The sequence below is a fragment of the Mobula birostris genome, chromosome 19 (assembly GCF_030028105.1).
Source record: "Mobula birostris isolate sMobBir1 chromosome 19, sMobBir1.hap1, whole genome shotgun sequence".
Taxonomy (NCBI): Eukaryota; Metazoa; Chordata; class Chondrichthyes; order Myliobatiformes; family Myliobatidae; genus Mobula; species Mobula birostris.
This window is the reverse complement of record NC_092388.1, coordinates 60,811,611-60,833,316: the sequence shown is the minus strand read 5'-3', so window position 1 is coordinate 60,833,316 and position 21,706 is coordinate 60,811,611. Positions and strand designations below refer to the sequence as shown.

General features: G+C 39.8%; 1 protein-coding gene across 5 annotated transcripts in view; it reads right to left on the bottom strand.

Annotated features, from left to right (window-relative positions):
* Nucleotides 1-21,706, bottom strand: part of LOC140212638 (dnaJ homolog subfamily C member 13) — a 166,457-nt gene that overhangs the window by 82,879 nt on the left and 61,872 nt on the right. For 3 of the 5 annotated variants that reach the window (XM_072283701.1, XM_072283697.1, XM_072283698.1), the window contains exons 17-23: nucleotides 20,084-20,205; nucleotides 19,930-20,005; nucleotides 15,716-15,811; nucleotides 13,987-14,130; nucleotides 13,136-13,153; nucleotides 4,851-4,933; nucleotides 3,014-3,167 (exon numbers count right to left, since the gene is read on the bottom strand). In XM_072283701.1, coding sequence (XP_072139802.1) covers nucleotides 3,014-3,167; nucleotides 4,851-4,933; nucleotides 13,136-13,153; nucleotides 13,987-14,130; nucleotides 15,716-15,811; nucleotides 19,930-20,005; nucleotides 20,084-20,205 — 693 coding nt within the window. The remainder of the gene's footprint in view (nucleotides 1-3,013; nucleotides 3,168-4,850; nucleotides 4,934-13,135; nucleotides 13,154-13,986; nucleotides 14,131-15,715; nucleotides 15,812-19,929; nucleotides 20,006-20,083; nucleotides 20,206-21,706) is intronic. The other 2 variants (XM_072283699.1, XM_072283700.1) reach the window with 2 other exon arrangements.

The window sequence follows — 21,706 nt, the reverse complement described above, 5'->3', positions numbered from 1 at the left end:
TAGGAATAGTGACTACACATTTTTTTTGGGTAGATATGGGCAAGGGTAAAATGGAATCTTGCAGGAAGATAGTAAATTGGGGTGGGCAAATTATGACTGCATAAGACAGGAGCTATGGGGTGTTGATTTGGGAACTGTGGCTGCAGACAAATCCACATCTGAGGTGCCTGCTTTTTTTTTTAAAAAAGGACAAGCAGGATCAGCATATTCTGTTAAAGAACAAGGATGGTCAGCGAACCTTGAGCCTTGATGAGCCAAGGGGTCCTAAATTTAGTCAGGAAGGAAAAAAACAGTATATGTAAGCAACATACAAAATGTTGGAGAACTCAGCAATTCAGGCAGCATCTATGTTGGGGAATAAACAATTGATGTTCTTCGTGAGACCCTTAATCCAGACTAAAGCTGGTTCACAAAGGTACAGTCAGCCTAGGCCCATGTGCAATATAAAGGTAACGGGAAAGCACTCAAGCAGGTGATTAGGAAGGCAAAATGGTCCTTAAAGTGTCCTTGGTGAGCAAGATCAAGGAGAATCCCAAAGTATTATCTTTTGCAGTAAGAAAAAGATAACTATGCAGAGGGTAGAATAATGGAGGGAATTTGTGCTTGGAGTCAGAGCAAGTGGCCAAGGTGCTAAATAACTAATTTGCATTGCTAGTTGCCAAGGATAAGGAATTGAGGAGAGTGAAAACAGTATGTCATGCTAATATGCTGGGATATTGAGATTGAAGTGATGTTGGATCTTCCAAAAAGCATTAAGGTGGATAAGTCCCCAGGGCCTGATGACATATAGTCCAAAATATGAGCTTTGACAAAAATATTAGTGTCCTCAATAGCAAGAGGCAAAGTCACAGAGGACTGGAAAGTAGCGAAAGTTGTGAATTTGTACAAGGGAACTAGGAATGATCCAGGTAATTCTAGAACAGTGACCCTTATATCAGCAGTAGGGAAACTACTGGAGAGATTACATGTTTACAACAGAAAAGTAGCAGCCCAGCTGCTGAGTCGTGGCGCGTAAAAATTCCTTTTTTAGAATGAAAATTTCCCTCCAATTTTCTACCACATCAATAAGAGTTTGTTCGCTGCCATAAGTCAGTCAGCAGCAAGCAAGGGGAAATTGGGGAGGTAAATCGGGAGGGAGAGGCTGACATCACAGCCCAAGTTGGGCAAATCCATTCAATGCTTGGAAAAAGCATTTCATGCTCATCGGCCTACCGATCTCTCCTCTGTGCAATATAGCACTCACCATTTATCAGCCTACCATCCTCTCCTCCATTCAATACAGTGCTCACCAATCATTAATGGCCCTCGCATTTCACAGCAAAACTTGAGAATGGACTCAACCAAATAAACACTGTCCTACTGTGCACTGCTATACAGAGCCGAGAGACCTCTAATGAGATCGCCAACAGGGCTGTTCGGTCACTGCCCACCACTGCAATCTCTCGCGGAACCCCTAGCGACCTCTCGCAGAACACTAAGGTTCTGCAGAACCCCAGTCAAGAAACCCTGCTTTAGATAATCCTCCCTGACATCCCCCTTACTGTAGCTGGGATATTATCCCTGATTAGCAATATCACTTCCCCCACCTCTTTTTACATCCTTTTTAAACATCTAGACCCCAAAACATCCAGCAGCCATTGCTGCCCTCGTGACAGTCAAGTCTCTATAATAGCCACACAGTTCCATGTACTGACCCAAGTTATAGTTCATCACCCTTGTTCCTGATACTTCTTACATTAAAATAGACACACTTCAACCCAACCCACTGACTGCAGTTTTGCCCTATCAACTACATATCCTTTCTCCGCTCATCTAAATGCTGCATCTACCTTTACACCAACTGTCTCATCCTCTGACCTATCACTCTGATTCCCATTCCCCTCAAACCAGCTTCAATCTTCCCCAACAGCTCCAGAAAATTTGCAGTTCTGTTTTCCCATTATAGAAAGGATGAGCAGACTGTGGATAGAGTGCAAAAAAGTTTTAGCAGGATGACTGGATTAGAGACCATTGGACAAACTTGGATTGTTCTTGCTAAAGCCCCAGAGGCTGAGAAGAGACATGATAGAGGTGCTTTTTTAAAATTATCAGGGACATAAATAGGTAAAACCTTTTCTTTGGGTTAAAAATGTTGAACACCAAAAGACATGCATCTATGGATGTAGATTGTATAAAGGCAATGTGAAAGGCAGCTTGTTTTCCTTACAAGTTATAGGTGCTGGAATGGGTTACCAGAGGTGGTACTGGAAGTAGGTAGTTTGGGAGAGTTCAAGGTTTTTAGATAGACACATGAATACGAAGGGAATGGAGGGATACGGAGGATACAGAGGAGGACATATAATATAAATTGGCATCAATGCCATGGGCTGACTAGACTCTCCAGTGCTGTACTATTTCCAAGATATCCTATTTACGCCTCAATTTTATAAACCTCCATGAGGTCAGCCCTCAATCTCCTTCACACAAGTGAAGGAGTGAATCTCTCCTCATAGTCCTCCAATCCAGACAACATTGAATCTCCCCTCCAATGCAATCACATGCTCTTTATTGGGTAGTGACAAGAATTGCACACTGTAAGGATTGCAGAAATAGAAAAGACATTAAATGTTCATACTAGACCAGATATAATACAAGCATTGCAAGTAACCAAAAGGCAGTGAGAGACTTGAACACCATGACTTAATACTGGTAACAAACCAGAACATACTAATAGGATCCTTGGACCCAGAAGTCTGCACCATCTATAAAGAGTGGATGCATTAGCTTTAGCCTTCTTGCATTTCAGAATGGCCCATGGATTAGAAGATAGTAAGCAACTTCTATACTATACCATACTAGTCAGAAGGTTGCAAGAGGGGGAAAGAGAGAGAGGCAGAGATGAAAAGAATAAGAAAAAAAATATACATTTGCTGCGGATAGATACTTGATATACTAGTCATCACACAAAGGGCTCATGAAACAATACAAGACAAGTAATGCATTAACTTAGAACTGAATAGCCATTTCCTCTTACTTCAAATTCCTGGTGATTCCATGAGATAACATTGGCACTGCCCAACTCTCTATCAATGTTAAATGCTCTCATTTCTGCTTCAAAAGCATCTCTTAATTCTTCTCTCGTTTTGTAATTCCAGATTAAGTTTGATTTGGCATGATCCATCTGAAATCTTGGGGGTGGGGGGTGGGGGAGAGAGAAGAGAAGTAACTGATTATTAGTTTTAGATTTTTGTATGAAATTTACAACTGCATTTAAGCATCATTTCCTTAGAAATACTGCAAAAAACACTAACTTTTTTTTACCGTATATATCGGTTCAAAGGGTTTGAAATTGTTTAAAGTTTGAATCAGGTTCAAAGGTTTCTTCGATTTAGTAATGCTTAGCAAAACTTTGAAGACTTCAGTAAGAAAATCCATTAGCATATTTTGCTCTCTATAAACACCACATAGCGAGATATTTTCCACACAATATTGCCATTATAGAACATCAAAAGAATATATACAACTCCTTTTTCCCAGGGTATTTATCAAGGTTCATGCCCACTTACTTTTGTTACTCATTGGGCTTAATTTATTGCAAATCATTCAAATTTACGCTGTAAAGCTAGCTTAATTTTCCTGATACAGGATGTTCTGATAAGATGGAGAAAGACAGAACTGAACAATAGACTTAATGAAGGGCAAAAATTGATTAAAATTGAGGAGAACATTACCACTGCTGGGATATTCCATAAACTAACACACTGAGGGAGACAGAACAAATGTGTGGGGAAAAGCAAGGTGGATTAATGGGAAAGAACTTCAATTTACCATTTTCTTCCAATGAATATTGGAACAGGATTTTTTTTTTTTTTAAAGTGATTAGCATTCAAGTAACAGGAAACAGAACTTAATAAAGCAATAAAATTGCAAAATGACTCAGATCTAGAACTCAACCTAAAAACCAACAACAGCAGCAAATTTCTATATGAAACAGGAAAGGCTAAGGAAGGAAAATGATTTGCAAGGCAACTGGAAAGAGCTGGGTAATGGGACTAACTTGATTACTCTACAGGAAGATAGCATGGACAGTAACCGAATGGCCTATGCAGTAATGATTTTCTCTATTGTATACTATTGATTTTCCCTACCAAAGGAAGATAATATTATTTGGCCCAGTGTGGGGTCAGAGTGCTGCAGGAGGTTCAGCAGATCAATGGGATGGCAAGATCAGCATACAAGTAGAAGTTCAACAGAAAGACTTCTAATTTGTTGGGTTTTGAGGAATTAGAAATAATTTCAATGAAACGTACAAGATGCTAGAAGCAGCAAGATCTTTCCCCTTACTGGGACATCTAGAATGAAGGCCATTCAAGACAAGACCTAAGCAGTAACTAAATAAAAAGGTGACAGCAACTTGTGCCCTTTTAAATACAATTAAGCCAGGATCTTGATTGTTCAGTAACTCTTCCCGGTTGGTAGAAATTAAGAGCATCTACGAATGGTAGTTGATGTAGGATCAATTGCTAATTTTAAGCACCGTACTGTTAGATCTTTGGTGATTAAAGTTAAGGGATGGTCAGAAAGGCAGAAAATGGAGTTTGGTCATAAATTAGCCTTACAATTTTGAGATAAGTGAATGCTGAACAGGCTTGAAATTATTTACCTAATCCTGTTTCTTAAAACTCTTCAACCAGAGGCATAAATGGAAGAAAGTTGTAAATTCAGCAAGATACTCATGTGAACACAGTGATATCTGCTAGTTTTTCCAGAGATGGCAAAACAGGCTAGTGAACAGAATGCTAGACATTTTAACAGCATATATTGCCCTAATACAAAATGATAAAAATAAATACAAAATATTAATGCCTTACTTATAATAGAAGAGATCCCAATTTGCTTCTATTTTAATCCTTTGTCGTCTTTTTCTTAAAACAACTGGTTTTTGGTTGGGATTCTACAAATCCAGGAAAAGTAAATCAATGAATTGAACGATGCAATTATTTACAAACAGTTCACTATTTGTAAAAGCACGTTACTTAAAACTCTGGTATGGATACTTAATACTTATGCATTTAAAATTGCACTTAGTGGTGACTTTAGATATACCTACTTGTTAATAAATATCTAATCAACCAATCATGTGACAGCAACAATGCACAAAATCATGCAGACATGGTCAAGAGGTTCAATTATTGTTCAGACCAGAGTGGGGAAAAACGTGTGTTCCAAGTGACTGACTGTGACATGATTGTTGATGCCAGATGGGGTGGTTTTAGTATCCCAGAAACTGCTGATCTCCTGGGATTTTCATGAATAGTCTCTAGAGTTTACAGAGAATGGTGCAAAAAACAAAAACAAAAAATCCAGAGATTGGCAGTTCTGTAGCTGAAAATACCTCGTTAATGAGAGAGGTCAGAGGAGAATGGCCAGACTGGTTCAAGTCGACAGGTAACCTTGCATTACAACAGTGGTTTGCGTTAGAGTGTCTCTGAACACACAAGTCGAACCTTGACGTGGATGGGCTACAGCCACAGAAGACCACACCAGATTTTACTCTTGTACCTAATAAAATGGCCACTGGGTGTATATCTTGAAATGTGTTCTAAAGATGAATATTAACCTGTAACAAGTGCTGAATAGTTACATGTGGCACATGCAACCTGATTATAAAGAATAATATTAATTGTTTTTTATAAAATACAAAGGATAAACAAAAAGTCCACATATACATTCAAACACTCTGGCTTGACAAACAGCCCTTTACATCTTCTAGCTTTAATCTGGACAAACATGGTTAAGGTATTTTTACCAGGCAGGACGTACAAGGAACACGTTCTGAACAAACTTCCTTTATTATGAGAATATTTGAAAAGGGGACAGTGTGACAAAGCATTTCTAAAAAAATAATTGACCAGAAGTACAGAGGAAACCACATACAACCCAAACAGGCAACTATGATGGACATGGAAATGCTGGTTATTTAGACCAAGACTTTCCACAATACCAAAAACTGGAAGATGAATGTGCCCACATGCAGAAAGCAATATATAGACGTGAGGAACATACAGTACAGAAGTTAGTAGGAATTGGCAATGCGTATCAACATTTTCACTGCGATCATAAATCAGTTTAAAGAAACAGATCAATATATCTAAGCATATTGACAGTGGTGCAATGAACAGTAGATGGAAGTAGAGGAGGATTTTCTAAATAGCGAGGTAATGAAATATTAAATAAATTTCCAGAAATGAGTGCCCATATCTAAATAAATGAATCTTTCTCAACATTAGTGTGGAAGTTTCATCACAAGGATTACATTGTGGGAATTCTCCCTAGATCAGCAATAGCATATGCTCTCAGTATATTTTTATTTTTTTTTATCATTTTTCTTCTTTTACACATTGATTATTTGTCAGTCTATGCTCAAAGCTTTTCCATAAATTCTACTGTATTTTATTATTTCCCTGTAAATACCTGCAAGAAAACGAATGATTGGAACATCTCCTGGGGCAGGGGTTACCTGTACAAAGTTCAAAGTTCAGAGTAAATTTATTATCAAAGCACATATATGTCACCATACACAACCCTGACATTCATTTTCTTGATGGGAATACTCAATAAGTCCATAACAGAATTAATGAAAGACCACACAACTTGGGCACTCAACCAGTGTGCAGAAGACAACAAACTGTACAAACACCAGAAAGAAAGAAATAATAATAATAATAAATAAATAAATAAATAAATATCAAGAACAAGTGATGAGGAGTCCCTGTGAGTCTATAGGTTGTGGGAGCATCTCAGTGACAAGGCAAGTGAAGTTGATTGAAGTTATGCCCTTTGGTTCAAGAGTCTGATGGTTCAGGGGTAATAACTGTTTCTGAATCTGGGTGGTGTGAATCTTGAGGCTCCTGTACTACCTTCCTGATGGCTGTAGAGAGGAGAGAGAATGTCCTGGATGGTTGGGGTCCCTGATGGACGCTGCTCTCCTGTAAAAACTGCTCAATGGTGGGGAGGCTTTACGCACGATGGAGTGAGCTGTATCCACTACTTTTTGTAGTATTTTCCATTCAAGACCATTGGTGTTCCCATACCAGGCTGTGATGTGGCCAGTCAGTATACTCTCCACTACACATCTATAGCAGTCTGTCAGGGTTTAGGAGTTTACGCAAACTCAAGAGAGTACAGACACTGCTGTGCATTCTTCACAATTGCGCTTACATGCTAGGCCCAGGACAGGTCCTCTGAAATAATAACACTGAAGAATTTAAAATTGCTGACCCTCTCTACCTCTAATCCTTTGATTAGGATTGGGTCATGGACCTCTGGTTTCCTCCTCCTGAAGTCTAATCAGCTCCTTACATTTGCTGACATTGAGTAAAAGGTTGTTGTTATGGCACCACTCAGCCAGATTTTCAGTCTCCCTCCTACATGCTGATTCATCACCACCTTTGGTTCAACCTAAGACAGTGGTGTCATCAGCAAACCTAAGTACTGCATTGTAGCTGTACTTGACCATATAGTCATAAATGTAAAGCAAGCAGAGCAAGGGGTGCACCCATGCTGATGGAGATCGCAGAGGAGATGTTGTTGCCAATCCAAATTGATTGGGGTCTGCAAGTGAGGAAATCAAGGATCAAATTGCACAAGGAACTATTGAGGCCAAGGTCTTGAAGTTTATTGATTAGTTTTAAGGGAATGATAGAACTGAATGCTGAGCTGTAGTCAATAAGTGCATCCTGATGCTCTCCAAATATTCCAGGGTTGAGTGAAGAGCCAATGAGATGACATTTGCTGTGGACCTGTTGCTTAAGTAGGCTAATTGGAGAAGATCCAAGTAGCTTCTCGGGCAGGAGTTGATATACTTTGTCACCAATCTCTCAAATTACTTCATCTGTGGATGCAAGTGTTAGTAGATGATCATCTTTGAGGCAGATTACCATATTCCTCTTAGGCACCTGTATAATGGGAGCCTGAATGAAACAGGTAGGTACCTCAGACTGCTGAAGCAAGAAGTTAAGGATCTCAGTGAACAGTCAGCCCAGGACTTTAGTACTTGGCCAGGTAGCCCATGTGTGCCGGACACTTTTCACAGGTTAACTCTCCTGAAGGATGCTTGCATGTTGGCCACAAAGACTGAAATCACAGGATCATCAAGGGCTGTGGTGTTTGTGATGGTTCATCCACGTTCTGACAGTCAAAGCAAGCATAGAAGGCATTGAGCTCAACTGGTGAAGCCCTGTTGTCACCCATGATTTAACTTTATAACAGGTGAGAGAATTGAAGCCCTGCAACAACTGTCAAACATCCTTTGTTGATTCATGTTTAGTCCGGAATTGCCACTTGGCCTGTGAGATGGCTTTCTGAAGATCATACCTTGACCTATTGTAATTTCCCTGGTCACCAGCCTCTGATTTGACTCTCAGAAGATTGTACAAAACATGCTCCATCCAAGGTTTCTGGTTGGTTAAGAATCTGAATGATTTTGTGGGCCACACTCATTTACAACTTTTTATAAAGTCCATGACAACCATGTATTCATTTGGATCCATAGACGAGACTTTGAACACAATCCAGTCCCTTGACACGAAGCAATTCCACAGCCAGATGTGGAATTAAAGGAGGGAAGGGTTGCACTTAAACTGAACAGGAACTAATATCCTGGCTGGGAGGTTTGTTAGTGCTTCACAGGAGGGTTTAACTAATTTGGCAGGGGGACAGGAAGCAGAGTACCAAGTCAGAAAGTGGAGGGATGGAGATGAAATTTGATGTCAAAGGCCAGTAAAAACAGGCTGGGGCAAGACAGTTTGAAATGTGTGCATTTTAATGCTAGGAGTATTATGCGTAAAGGTCACAAACTTAAAAGCATAGATCAGTATATGAACCATTATGCTGTGACCATGACAGAGACTTTGTTGAGAGAAGGACAGGAATAGGTGCATAATGTCCAAGAATTTCAATGTTTTAGAAAAGATAGAAGGGGAATTAAAAGAGCTGTAGGGGGTTGTAGGGACAACACCACAGCTGTAGTCAGAGAGGGTATAATGCAGGGCTTATCTACTGAGTCTATATGGGTCGAACTCAAAAATAGGAAGAGTGCAATCATTCTGATTGGACTACAACCCCACCCCAATAGCTGGGATATTGAAGAAACAGAAAAGCAGATCAAGGAAGAGCGTAAAAACAATATGGTTGTTGTCACTGACCTACTTAATGCAAAAGTTTTAGATGGAGCAGAATTTGTTAGGTACATCCAGAAGGGTTTCTTAAATCAATATGTAGATAGTCCAACAAAAGGAGGGGCTCCACTGGACCTGGTGTTAAGTAATGAGCCTGGTCAGGTGGCCAATCTTCAGTGGGTGGGCAGTTAAGGAACAGTGACAACATTTCCTTAAATTTTTAAGATAGCTAAAGGTAAGTTTGGACCTTGTGACCAATTATTAAATTTGGAGCAAGGCAAATCACTGGAGCATTAGACAGGAACTAGGGAGAGTTAATTGGGAACAGCTGTTTTTGGGCAAATCCACATCTGACATGTGGGGGGTGCTTAAAGACCAACTGCACAGAGTACAGGGCAGGTTCACTGAGGATGACAAAGATGGCAAGATACAAGAACCTTAGATATCAGAGGTGATGAATTTAGTCAAGAAAAAGGGAAGTATGTAAAGCTTAGGAAACTAGAGTCCTTGAGCATTATAAAGAAGCTAGAAAAGAAGGAAATTAGGCAAGCCAGGTAGGGCCATGAGAAGTCCTTGGCAAGTAGGATTAAAGAAAATCCCAAGGCATTGTATACATATACTAAGAGGATAACCAGGGAAAGGGGATAGGACTACTCAAGGATAACAGAGGAGATATTTGTTTGGATGCAGACGATGCAAGTGAGATCCGTAATGAGTACTTTACATCAGTATTTACCAAAGAAAAGGATGTAGAGAATAGAAAGATCAGTGCTGAGCAAAATGATATGCTAGGGCATTGAGGTAAAGGAGGAGGTAGTGTTGGACCTCAAAGAGCATTAAGGTGAATAAGGCCTCGAGGCTTGATGGAATATACCCCCAGGTTATTAAGAGAGGCAGAAAATGAAATTGCTGGGGTGTTGACCAATATCTTCATGCTGCCACTAGCCAAAGGCAAGGTCTCAGAGAACAGGCAAGTAGTCAATGTTGCTCCATTATTCAAGAAGGGAACCAGAGATAATCCTGGAAATTGTAGACGGATGAAACATCAGTGGTACGGAAGTTACTGGACAGAATTCTTAGGGATAGGATTTATGAGCACTTGGAATACTATGGCCTAATCAGGGGGAGTCAGTGGGATCCTGAGGTCCAACTCACATCTCTCTGAAAATTATTATACAAGTTGATAGGGTGGTTAAGAAGGCATATGGCATGCTTGCCATTAGTCAAGGCAGAGTTCAAAACCCAGGAGGTTACACGGTAGATTCATAAAATTCTAGTTAGGCCGCATCTGGAGTATTGCATACACTCTTCTGGTCACCCCATTATGTCGAGGCTTTGGAGATGGTGCAGAAGAGGTTTACCAGGATGCTCTCCCAGATCTCAGGGCATGTCCTATAGCAAGAGGCTGGACACACTTGGGCTGTTTTTTCTGGAGCCATGGAAGCTAAAGGGAGATCTGATAGAGGTTTACAAGATTGAGAGGCATAGAGTAGACAGACAGCATCTTTTTCCCCCCAGGGTTGAAATGTCTAATACCAGAGGGCATCCATTTAAGGTAAGGGGGGGGGGGCAATTTCAAAAGGAGACATGGAGAGCAAGATTTTTTTTTTTTTTTTTACACCCCCCGCCACCCCACGGCGAGTGCTGGTGCCTGGAATGTGCTACTGGGGGTGGTAGTAAGCGCAGATACATTAATGACTTGAGAGGCTTAGATAGTACATGAATGTGAGGAAAACGGAAGGAAATGGACATTGTGTAGGCAGAAGAAATCAACTTAGCTGGCATTTGATTACTAATATCATTGGTTTCGAACAACATTGTGGACCAAAGTGCCTGTACCCGTGCTGTATGGTTCTATGCTCTAAGGTAGTATATGGTAACATATAGATACTTTGATAATAAATTTATTTTGAACTTCTGAAAATAACTACACTACTCAATGATAACACAAGAATGAAGGAATGGGTCATACAATCTCTCAATCTCCAACTCCTTCACTTTCTCAACAGATACCCCTCAATTCATTTTGCCAAAATCGAATTAAACTTGTCATTATTTTGATCTACAGCTCTCTAGGATTTACAACTTGTAGTCTCTACATTTTATGTCAGACATGAATAGCGGACACCCCTACCTGGACTACATTTCTATACTTTCCAGCTGAATATAATAGCCTCTCAGCATCAGCTCCAATTGCTCTCAAAACCTTTTGCATCAGTGAAATTCTCAACTTCAGTGAGTTTTTGTTTAAATCTTACGTAGGACAAACCCCACCACCCCCAAGAATAAACACTATGCATTGAATCTCTACCAACTCCAAGGCAAGTAAAATTTGATCTATTAGCTTCCTATTTTTTTTAATGATTTTTCATAATTTTTGCGATATTTAAAAAATATTGATCTGCTAATCTTTTTTCTATTCTTAAACAACCTTTCCTTGTTAAAGTATTACTCTCACAATTTCACGCGTGAATCACTATCAAATAGAAATCCAAGTATACCAAATGGATCCTCAACTTACCCTAACTGCACTGTCAAGACATTTGATAAATCAGAGTTTGCTAAGAAGCATTTAAGAACAGTGCAAGTATGAAATTCTTTCCCCAGAAACAGCTGATTTAACGCTATTGAAGGTTTCAAAGTGTGTTAAGGTGATGGGAAGTGGAAGAAATTTCAATACAAATCAGCTGTGATGCAATGACAGTGAAACTAGCCAGAGAGATTGAACGGCTCTTCCTACTTGTGGATCACTGCAAATCCTAAACTCAATTAAAAAAAATGTATCAAACTTCAAAAGCATGAGGACTTCATCATTGCTGGTTAACATTTCTCTGTTTCTAATACATTTTTTTTGAAGCTGGAATTAACATTGAGTTTTATTATTAAAGTTATTTTGGAAGTTAGCATACATTTTTCACAATCAATTTAAAACATTACAGTTTAAAAAAAAAACATTTGTATTGGGCTACTTAAAGAAAAAATGCCATTACACATAGGGCTACAAGATTAGCTTCAAACAGATCTTTGATCTCAAATGAGGAAACCTGGCCTATCCAAGAGATATCAGTTACTGAATGTTGGAAAACAAAACCAATTACATTGCACAGAACAAGGGACTGAAAGCACTTTGTTATAAAGGCATTGTAAAGGAAGAAGCCATAAGCCAAAGTTAAATTTTCCAGAGATAGAGCAACACCAGGCATTAGCGCTGCAGAAGTGGCGTGCACCTCAGCCGATAGTTTGTAGACAGGGATAATTAAATAACATTCTCCAGAGATGGAATTCGTGATAACCAAAATAAATTATGATGCATAGCATCAGGATGGTGTACAGGTATACTGGAAGCTAACAGATTCTAGATACACCTGACACCCTTTCAAAATTGAATCAGAAGTTAATATTTAACTCCTATTAGTCAGGACACCAGAAAACAAGATAGCAAAAAAACATTTGCAAACTTCACCAGATGCAAGAATCAATGCATTAGACATCTCTAACAGTAGTACTTTATGCAATATTTCACTGGTTCAAATTACCAATCACTCTGTAACAAAGGCCGATTGGATGGACCCTTGTGGAACCTGATAGGCAGTGGCTCATAAATTGCCCAGAGTACGGGTTAAGGTGCTGGCTAGTTTTTATTTCAAAATACTCAGAATTAGATTTTTTAAAATTTAGCTGCTGGCTCTTTGTGTAGCTATCACTCTTGCTAGACCAATTCTGAGCAAGAGGTCAGAACTCAAAAGGGAACATCGTAGGTCAGTAATTTCACTGTTGTATCCTCTTTCCAATACCTTCCAAGAAAACTGAAGTGATAGGAGCAAATTTTAAATTACCAGGTTAAAAGCCACAATTGACCATCCAGTGTTGGCTTTAGAGAGAACCAACACAGTGTACAAAAAGCAACCACACTAAGTGTAGACAATTTATGTCAACATGCATGAGCATGAAGCCAATAAAAAGTAGCTTTTACTCACCAGGTTGTTCCTATCCTGCTTTTGAAATAAAAACAATGGGAGGGAAAAACAAAGTTAACTTTAAAAGCTGGAGGAAACCACATTGTAAAAAGTGGTCAGTATTTGCTAGCAAATCAGATATAAAAACTTGCTGAGTAGCAACATCTCAGTACAAAAATCCATCTACTATTTCCTTGTGCAATCTAAAAATTTGCCAAGTTCAAATTTCAATCTTGCTTTTACACAAAATGGATTTCACTGGTGTTTTACACAACTGGAAATACCACCTTACGATCATCTTTTTATTCCTCATTTTTCTTTCCCCATCCTGACTTTTACAGTCAATACACTGGAGTTCTTTTCCACAGCATTAGGAAATATTTCATATGCAAATTTATCTCAAACCCACAGCCCACAACCTCTCTGGCATCTCCTGGCAATTATTGTAAATCTGTGGTATTATTACTGAGCTTAAGCAGATACTAAACAGTGTCTTGGGAAGCCAATTTTGTCTGTTTTTAAATCAAGCATGCAAGCTTACAGAAAACTGATGAATAAATCAATTTTAAGACTTCCTGGGACACCAACGTCATTAAGTCAGTGACAAACTTCTCAATACAGAAGCATATAACACAAGTTTCCTTCCAACATTTAACACATTGGAGGAACTCAGCAGGTCAAGCTGCATCTGTGAAGGGAAATGGACAATCAATGTTTCATGTCAAGCTGAAGTGTCAACATTCCATTTCCCTCCATAGATGCAGCCTAATAGAGCTCCTCCAGATTCGAGCATCTACATTCACCAACACTCATTCACGTAATTAACTGAAGTTATTTCCCCCACAGTAATATTACAAGGAAACTCTTCTCACCTCTTTTTGAACAATCCCCATTCTGTCCCTCCAGTGCAACAAAAGCAAATCAACTTTTTCTTTAGCAAATTTTTCAACCTCTTTAGCAGCCCTTCCAGCTCGGCGTTGCCACTCTGGTACCTTACCAAATTTTCCATATTGATCCTGATGGATTAAGAAAATAAAGAAATTTATAATGTACAAGCAGATAAGTTTCCTATTAGACTGTATTTTACAAATTTTATTCAGGAATAAAACAACCAAAATAGAAGCTTCAAGTGACAGGAAATTACAGTTTATATTGGAGAGTGGAAAGCCTCAGAACGAACACCTTTTCCCCTGGAGAGTGATGATTGATTTGTCTTACTGCAAGTAATTCCTGATCTTGTGTCCAATCTAATAGTTTAATAAGATTGCTCACATTTGTTGCAATCATATTTATTGCTAGATAGTGAAACCACCAGAAATACTGGTGTTTACTAACCTGGGTTGCCAAGACATTGGTAATGGGTCATCCTTTACCATTTGTCAGCAGTTGCATATTATAACCAGGTGGCCCTCCAAGGTATTACAACAATTAATTCTGATGAGGCTGGATTCAGTTTTTATCCCCCCTCCAGGAAAGACCAGCATTTATTTATTTATCATGGTTTACAGGATATGGCAGGCCAGCACCAATTCCCACTCTTGATGGCCCTCAAACCAAAAAAGTTAAATTATTCAGAGGACAGTTAAGAACCTAGCTGGTCTTCAACGAGACCAGGATGCCAGGTGAGAATGGAAGGACAATGTAACTAATAAGTTTTTAAGAATCCACAGCTTCGAATTCACAATTTTTAATAATATCAATGTTTCTTTCCAAATTTCATAAAATTGGGTTCTATGGTGGGATTTGAACTTATTTCCATATATATATATATTCCACTCATTTAATCTCAGTAGTACAAAATTATTGGTTTTCTCTTCCTCAATGTTCAAAGTAAATTTATTACCGAAGTACACATATCACCATATACAACCCCAAGTTTCATTTTCTCACGGGCAATCACAGCAAATACAACAATAGAATCAATGAAAGACTGCACTCAACAGGATGGAAAACAACAATGTGCAAAAACAACAAACTGTAAATACAAAAAGAAAACAGAAATAACGAGAATAAAAAGTAATAAATAGAGAACATAGGATGAAGAGTCCTTGAAGGCGAGTCCATAGGTTGTGGGAACAGTTCAGTGATGGGTTGAATTAAGTTATCTCCTTTGGTTCAAGAGCCTGATGGCTGAGGGGTAATAACTGTTCCTGAACCTGGTGGTGTGAGTCCTAAGACTCCTGTAGCTTCTTTCTGATGACAGCAGTGAGAAGAACATGGCCTAGATCGTGGGGTCCTTGATGATGGGTGCTGCTTTCTTGTGATAGTGCCCCATACAGATGTGCTCAATGGGAGAGGGGGTTGAGAGCAGACTCATGAACTAATTTTCAAGCAACCTGAGCTTCACGATTCCTTCCATCGATCAAATTTACCTAAATTCAGACTTCCAAATTAGTAGATTTTAATATTGTTTTCCCTAAAATAGTGTTCAATTACTCATCCAAGAACCATTACACTTATTTTTTTTCCTGAGCAACCACCTCAGTTCTCTTGTTCCATTCTCACATGGCTTTCTCTATTACCTCAAGGTGGTATCACTACAAGCAGAGTATTTTATTTACGGTGATATTTCATAACTAAAACCAGATCTTCATAACTTACCGCTGCAATTTTTAAATTATCCCTGACGTGCATCCTGTCGACCTCTTTCTCTGGTACTTGTTCTGTGCTATCAAGGTATGCCAATAAGCCTGTTGGCTAAAAAAAAAACAAGAATTACAGACAAGAGAAAATCTACGAATACTGGAAATCCAAGCAACATACAAAATGCTGGAGGATCTCAGCAGCAAGCCAGGCAGCATCTATGGAAAAAGTACAGTCGATGTTTCGAGCTAAAACAGAAATTACTTACTTTTAAATACAAAATTCCCCAATCAAAAATAAAACTAGGCATGACTGAAAACTAGACTGAAGCACCATATATTATGAAACCCCAAATGTTCCTGGGAGCAAAACAAAAGTTTTCACAAAATCAAAGCTGAAGCACATTTTAATTGACTTTGTATAGAATTGTCAATTACACAGTGCATGTGTGCGCGCATTCTGGACTTTCACGCCTGTACACTGCAGCACAGAAAGTACTTCAGGCCACATCTGATTTCTCACTATACATCTGGTGTAGGCAAACATGTTGAATGTTGTCACCTATCTAGATGGAAAAGAGAAAGTTGGTTTTATTCCAAAAACTATGTATTCTTCATTTAGTCTGATTAGAATCATTCAGAAACTGAAAAGGTCTTCTGACTGCACATATTTTGCTACCCTCATGGAGCAACTTGCTTCAGCACCAATGTGGAAAAGTCAGCAGGGATTACAAGCCACACAGCTGTAGAATGTCAATACGGCACAGGCCTCCTTCAGGACAAGTGCAAAGCACAGGCTAGATCGAGCACAATCTAGTCTATTGTATTCAAATCTATACTCCTGCTGTTGTTGCATTTGATTGATCCATCAAATTTCAATTACACATGTGAACAGCCTCTAGTCACGCAACACACAAAATGCTGGAGGAACTCAGCAGGTCAGGCAGCATCTATGGAAAAGAGAGAACAGCTAACGTTTTGGGTCGAGACACTTCTTCAGGACTAAGGAAGGGGGAAGATACCTGAATAAAAAGGTGGGGAGAGGAGAAAGAGGCTAGCTGGAAGGTGATAGGTGAAGTCAGGTGGGTGGGAAAGGTCAAGGGCTGGAGAATAAAGGATATGATAGGAGAGGAGAGTGGACCATAAGAGAAAAGGAAGGAGGAAGGGACACAAGGGGAAGTAATAGGCAGGTGAGATCAGAGTGGGGAAGGATTTTTTCACTGGGAGAAATTGAAATTCATGCCACCAGGTTGAAGGGTACCCAGACAGAATACAAGGTGTTGTTCCTCCACCCTGAGGGTGGCTTCACCTTGGCATAGGATGGGGCCATGGATCAACACGTCGGAAATGGAATGGGAATTGTCCATTCATCCCTCCCCATTAATCTCCCTCCTGGCACTTATCCCTGCAAGGAGCCTAAGTGTTACACCTGCCAATACACTTCCTCTCTCACCTCCAGTCAGGGCCCCAAACAGTCCTTCTGTGTGAGGCAACACTTCACCTGCAAATTTGCTGGGGTCATGTATTAGTCCGGAGCTCTCGATGCGGTGTCCCCCACATTGGTGAGACCCATTACAAATTGGGGGACCGTTTCGTCGAGCACCATTGCACCATCCACCACAAGCGGGACTTCCTGGTGGCCAAACATTTTAATTCTAATTCCCATTTGTGGAATATTGATTTAGCCTCCCGGTGAACAAATTGTTCCTTCCCCTCCCCTTCGTCTACTTCACACTGACTTTTCACTTCCTACCTCCCTATGACTTCCTCTTGGGTCCCCTCCTCCTTCCCTTTCTTCTATGTCCATTCTCCTTTCCAATCAGCTTTCTTCTCCGGCCATCTTTTAATTCAGGAATACTTCCCTTCCTTCTCAGTCTTGAGGAAGGGCCGCAGCCTGAAATGTCAACTGTTTACTCTTTTCCACAGATGCTATCCGACTTACTGAGTTCCTCCAGCATTTTGTGTGTGTTGCTTTGGATTTCCAGCATCTGCAGACTTTCTCATGCCTCCAGTTATGGCATGCATTTCAAATGCTTCCAGTATTCAGGTGTAATCACTGAATGCCTTATTTCATGGCTACTCAAACATTTGAGTTTGTATGCATATTTTGCAATCCCATTCACTTTATCCAAATTACTATTTACTTTATCCCATCTGTTTGGATTGAATTTAAAATACAAATCCATTCTGACTACATGGCTCTCTTGAACAAAGCTACATGTGGTCTCCAGGCCAGATGCTCAAGAATCAGAAAAGGTTTAATATAACTGGCATATGTTGTGAAACTTGTTTTGCAGCAGCAGTACATTGCAATACATATAAAAACTAAAAGTTACAAATAAGCAGTGAAAAAGAGAGGAAAAAATTACTGAAGTGTTCATGGGTTCATTGACAATTCAGAAATCTGATGGAGGGAAAGAAGCTGTTCCTGAAGTGTTGAGTGTGTCTCCAGGTTCCTGCACCTCCTCCTTGATGGTAGCAATAGGTGGGTGATGGGGTCCTTAATGAAGAATGCTGCCATTTTAAGGCATCACTTTTTTGAGGCTGGATGCTGAGGCGGCTAGTGCCCATGATGGAGCTGGCCAAGTTTACAACTTTCTGCAGCTTTTTCCGATCCTGTGTAATGGCTCCTCTGTACCAGAGGGTGATGCAACTAATCAGAATTCTCTCCATGGCACATCTGTTGAAATGCCTTCTCAAGCTCCTGATTAAATATAGCCACTGCCATAATTGTAATTTCATCCATAAGTTGGGCCCCGGATAGATCCTCAGAGATGCTGACACACAGGAACTTGAAACTGCTCACCTTTTCCACTTCTGACCCTTTGATGAGGACTGGTGTGTGTTCCTTCCTCAAGTCCACAATCAATTCCTTGGTCCAACTGACCAGTGCAAGGTTGTTGTTGCACCACTCAACCATCTGACCTATCTCACTCTTGTATGCCTTCACATCACCATCTGAAATTCTGCCAGCAATAGTTTTGTCATCAGCAAATTTATAGATGACATTTCAGCTGTGCCTAGTCACACAGTGAAGTGTGTAGAGAGAGTAGAGCAGAGAGCTAAGCACACATCCTTGAGGTTGCCATTGCTGACTGTCAGTGTGGAGATGTTATTTCCAGTCTGCACTGACTGTGGTCTCCTGGTGAGGAATTCAAGGATCCAGTTGCAGAGGGAAGTGCAGAGGGAGGTACACAGGCCCAGGCTTTTAGAACTTTTTGATTCAAAATGAGGACATGACTGTGTTGAACACTGACCTGCAGTCAATAAATAGCAACCTGATCCAAGTATTACTATTATCCAGGTGATTCAAAACTGAGTGGAGACACGGTGAGATTGCATTCGCTATAGACCTATTGTGACAATAGGCAAATTGAAGCGGGTCCAGATCCCTGCTTGGGCAGGAGTTGATTCTAGGAATGACTAACCTCTCAAAGCGCTTCATCACAGTAGATGCAAGTGCCATTGGGCAACAGTCATTCAGGCAGCTCACCCTGCTCTTCTTGGGTACTGGTATGATTGTCATACCAGTCACACTCATGAAACATGCTTGAACTACTGCAGTACTCTTGACCTGGGCACTGTAAGGTTTGGACATAGTTATGGCAAAGGTACTGCAATGCACATCATCACGTCCATTCACAAATTCATTAATAGAACTTTAAATAGAGAGCAGCAATTTCTAGAGTGATTTTATATTCAAATTTCTCATCTGTAGCCATCCTTTGCAACTTGTTTTCAACCATCTCATCTGCACCTTACATTCATTTTTGCCTCCCTTCCCATTTTCCCTACATTTTGAAACTTGCTTACATCATTAACTTTTCCAGATCCAGCCAAAGACCAAACTAAAATCTTAAATTTGCTTCTCTGCAGATGTGATCTAATCTGCACAGAAATTTTAAGCAATTATTTTTATTTCTGGAATAAAAGATTTAATAGGACTCTAAAGTACAATTTTAAAGAATCACAAAAGAATAATAACCTGGTAATGAATATTGCCTTAGTACAAGTCTTTATTCCAGAGACTTGACCACAGTCGCAAAAATAAAGCATCTTAATATTGGAGATAAGAATCAATTTTGCCCTGGAGAAGCACAGAGAAGGCAGCATTTTTGGGAAAGTATACAATTTTAGCAGCTTCCTTATTCTCTGAGTCAGTATGCAGCAGATGTTCTACATTTTTAGCACTAGTCTATAAGATTATATTAAGGGCATTTTACAATTACTTACCAATATCCGTTTTAACAAATTCAATGCTGTCGGATTTTCTGCTGTCCAAAGACCCACCAGATGTCTACTTAACTGCCTGAAACAAGATAATGCTGTCATTAGTACAAGAACCTAGTGGGATAGCAAGTAATGCTCTGCCACAAAGTAAGCATACCTATTAGTCAGCATCCGCTGATCTGTACTAATTGTAAACATTGATGTATGCAAGTGACAAGGTAGAGCACCTTCACTCAAGGCAAGTTCTTGCATCTTTGTAGCGATTTCCTTGTCACCCTCCTTGTTTTGGAAGAAAACAAATTCAAATTATTTTACAGAAAAACATTTAAAAGTTCAAAGTTCAAATAAATTTATTATCAAAGTACATATATGTCATCATATACAATCCTGAGATTGATGTTCTTGTGGGCACACTCAATAAATCCATAACAGAATAAATAAAAGACTGCACCAGCTTGGGCATTCTACCAGTGTGAAAAAGACAAACTGCGCAAATACAAAAAGAAAGAATAAATAAATAGATAAGCAATAAATAGAGAACATGAGATGAAGAGTCCTTGAAAATAAGTTCATAGGTTGTGGGAACATTTCAATGATGGGTAAAGTGAAGTTACTCCCTTTGGTTCAAGAGCCTGATAGTTGAGGGGTAATGACTGTTTCTGAACCTGAGGCTCCTGTACCTTCTCCCTTCAAGCAGAAGTGAGATCATGTTCTTGGTGCTGTGGGTCCATGATGATGGATGCTACCTTCTTCCGACAACATTTTGTGTATTAGTGCTCAGTGGTGGGGAGGGCTTTACCTGTGATGGACTGGTCCATATCTACGACTTTTTATAGGATTTTCCATTCAAGCACCCTGGAGTTTCCATACCGTGCTGTAATGCAGCCAATCAATGTACTCTCCACTACACATCTATAGAAGTTTGCTAAAATTTTAGATGTCATGCTGAATCTTCGCAAACTCCTAAGTAAGGCGCTGCTATGCTTTTTTCATAATTGCATTTAAAGTGCTGTGCTCAGGACAAGTCCTCTGAAATGATAACATCAAGGAATTTTAAAATGCTGACCCCCCCCCCCCCCCCCACCATTGATGGCCACAGTGGCCACTTCATTAAGTACACCTGCTCGTTCATGGAAACATTCAATCAACCAGTCATCTTGCAACAACTCAATGCATAAAAGTATGCAGACATGGTCAAGAAGTTCAGTTGCTGCTCATCCCTGACATCAGAATGGGGAAAGAAATGTGATCAAGGTGTCTTTGACTATGGGATGATTTTCAGTGCCAGACTGGATAGCTTGAGCATCTCAAACTGCTGATCTTATGGGATTTTCACAGTCTCTAGAACAGGGTTCCAAACCTTGGGTTGATGGACCCCTTGCTTAATGGTATTGGTCCATGGCATAAAAAAGGTTGGGAACTCCTGCTCTAGAGCTGACAGGGAACGGTGTGAAAAACAGAAAAAATATTCAATGAACAGCAGCTCTGTGGGCAAAGGTGCCTTGTTAATGAGAGCGCTCAGAGGAGAATGGCCAGACTGATTCAGAATGACAGGAAGGTGACAGTAACTCAAAAAACATTCAGTAACAGCAGTTCTGTGGGCAAAAATGCCTTGTTAATACACATGTTGGTGTGTAGAAGAGCATCTCTGAACGCACAACACATCGAACTTTAAGTGGATGGGCTACAGCAGAAGACCACAAACATATACCGAGTGGCCATATTAGGTACAGGAGGTACATGTGCAGTATCGTAATGAAATGTTCTCTGTGTGACTATA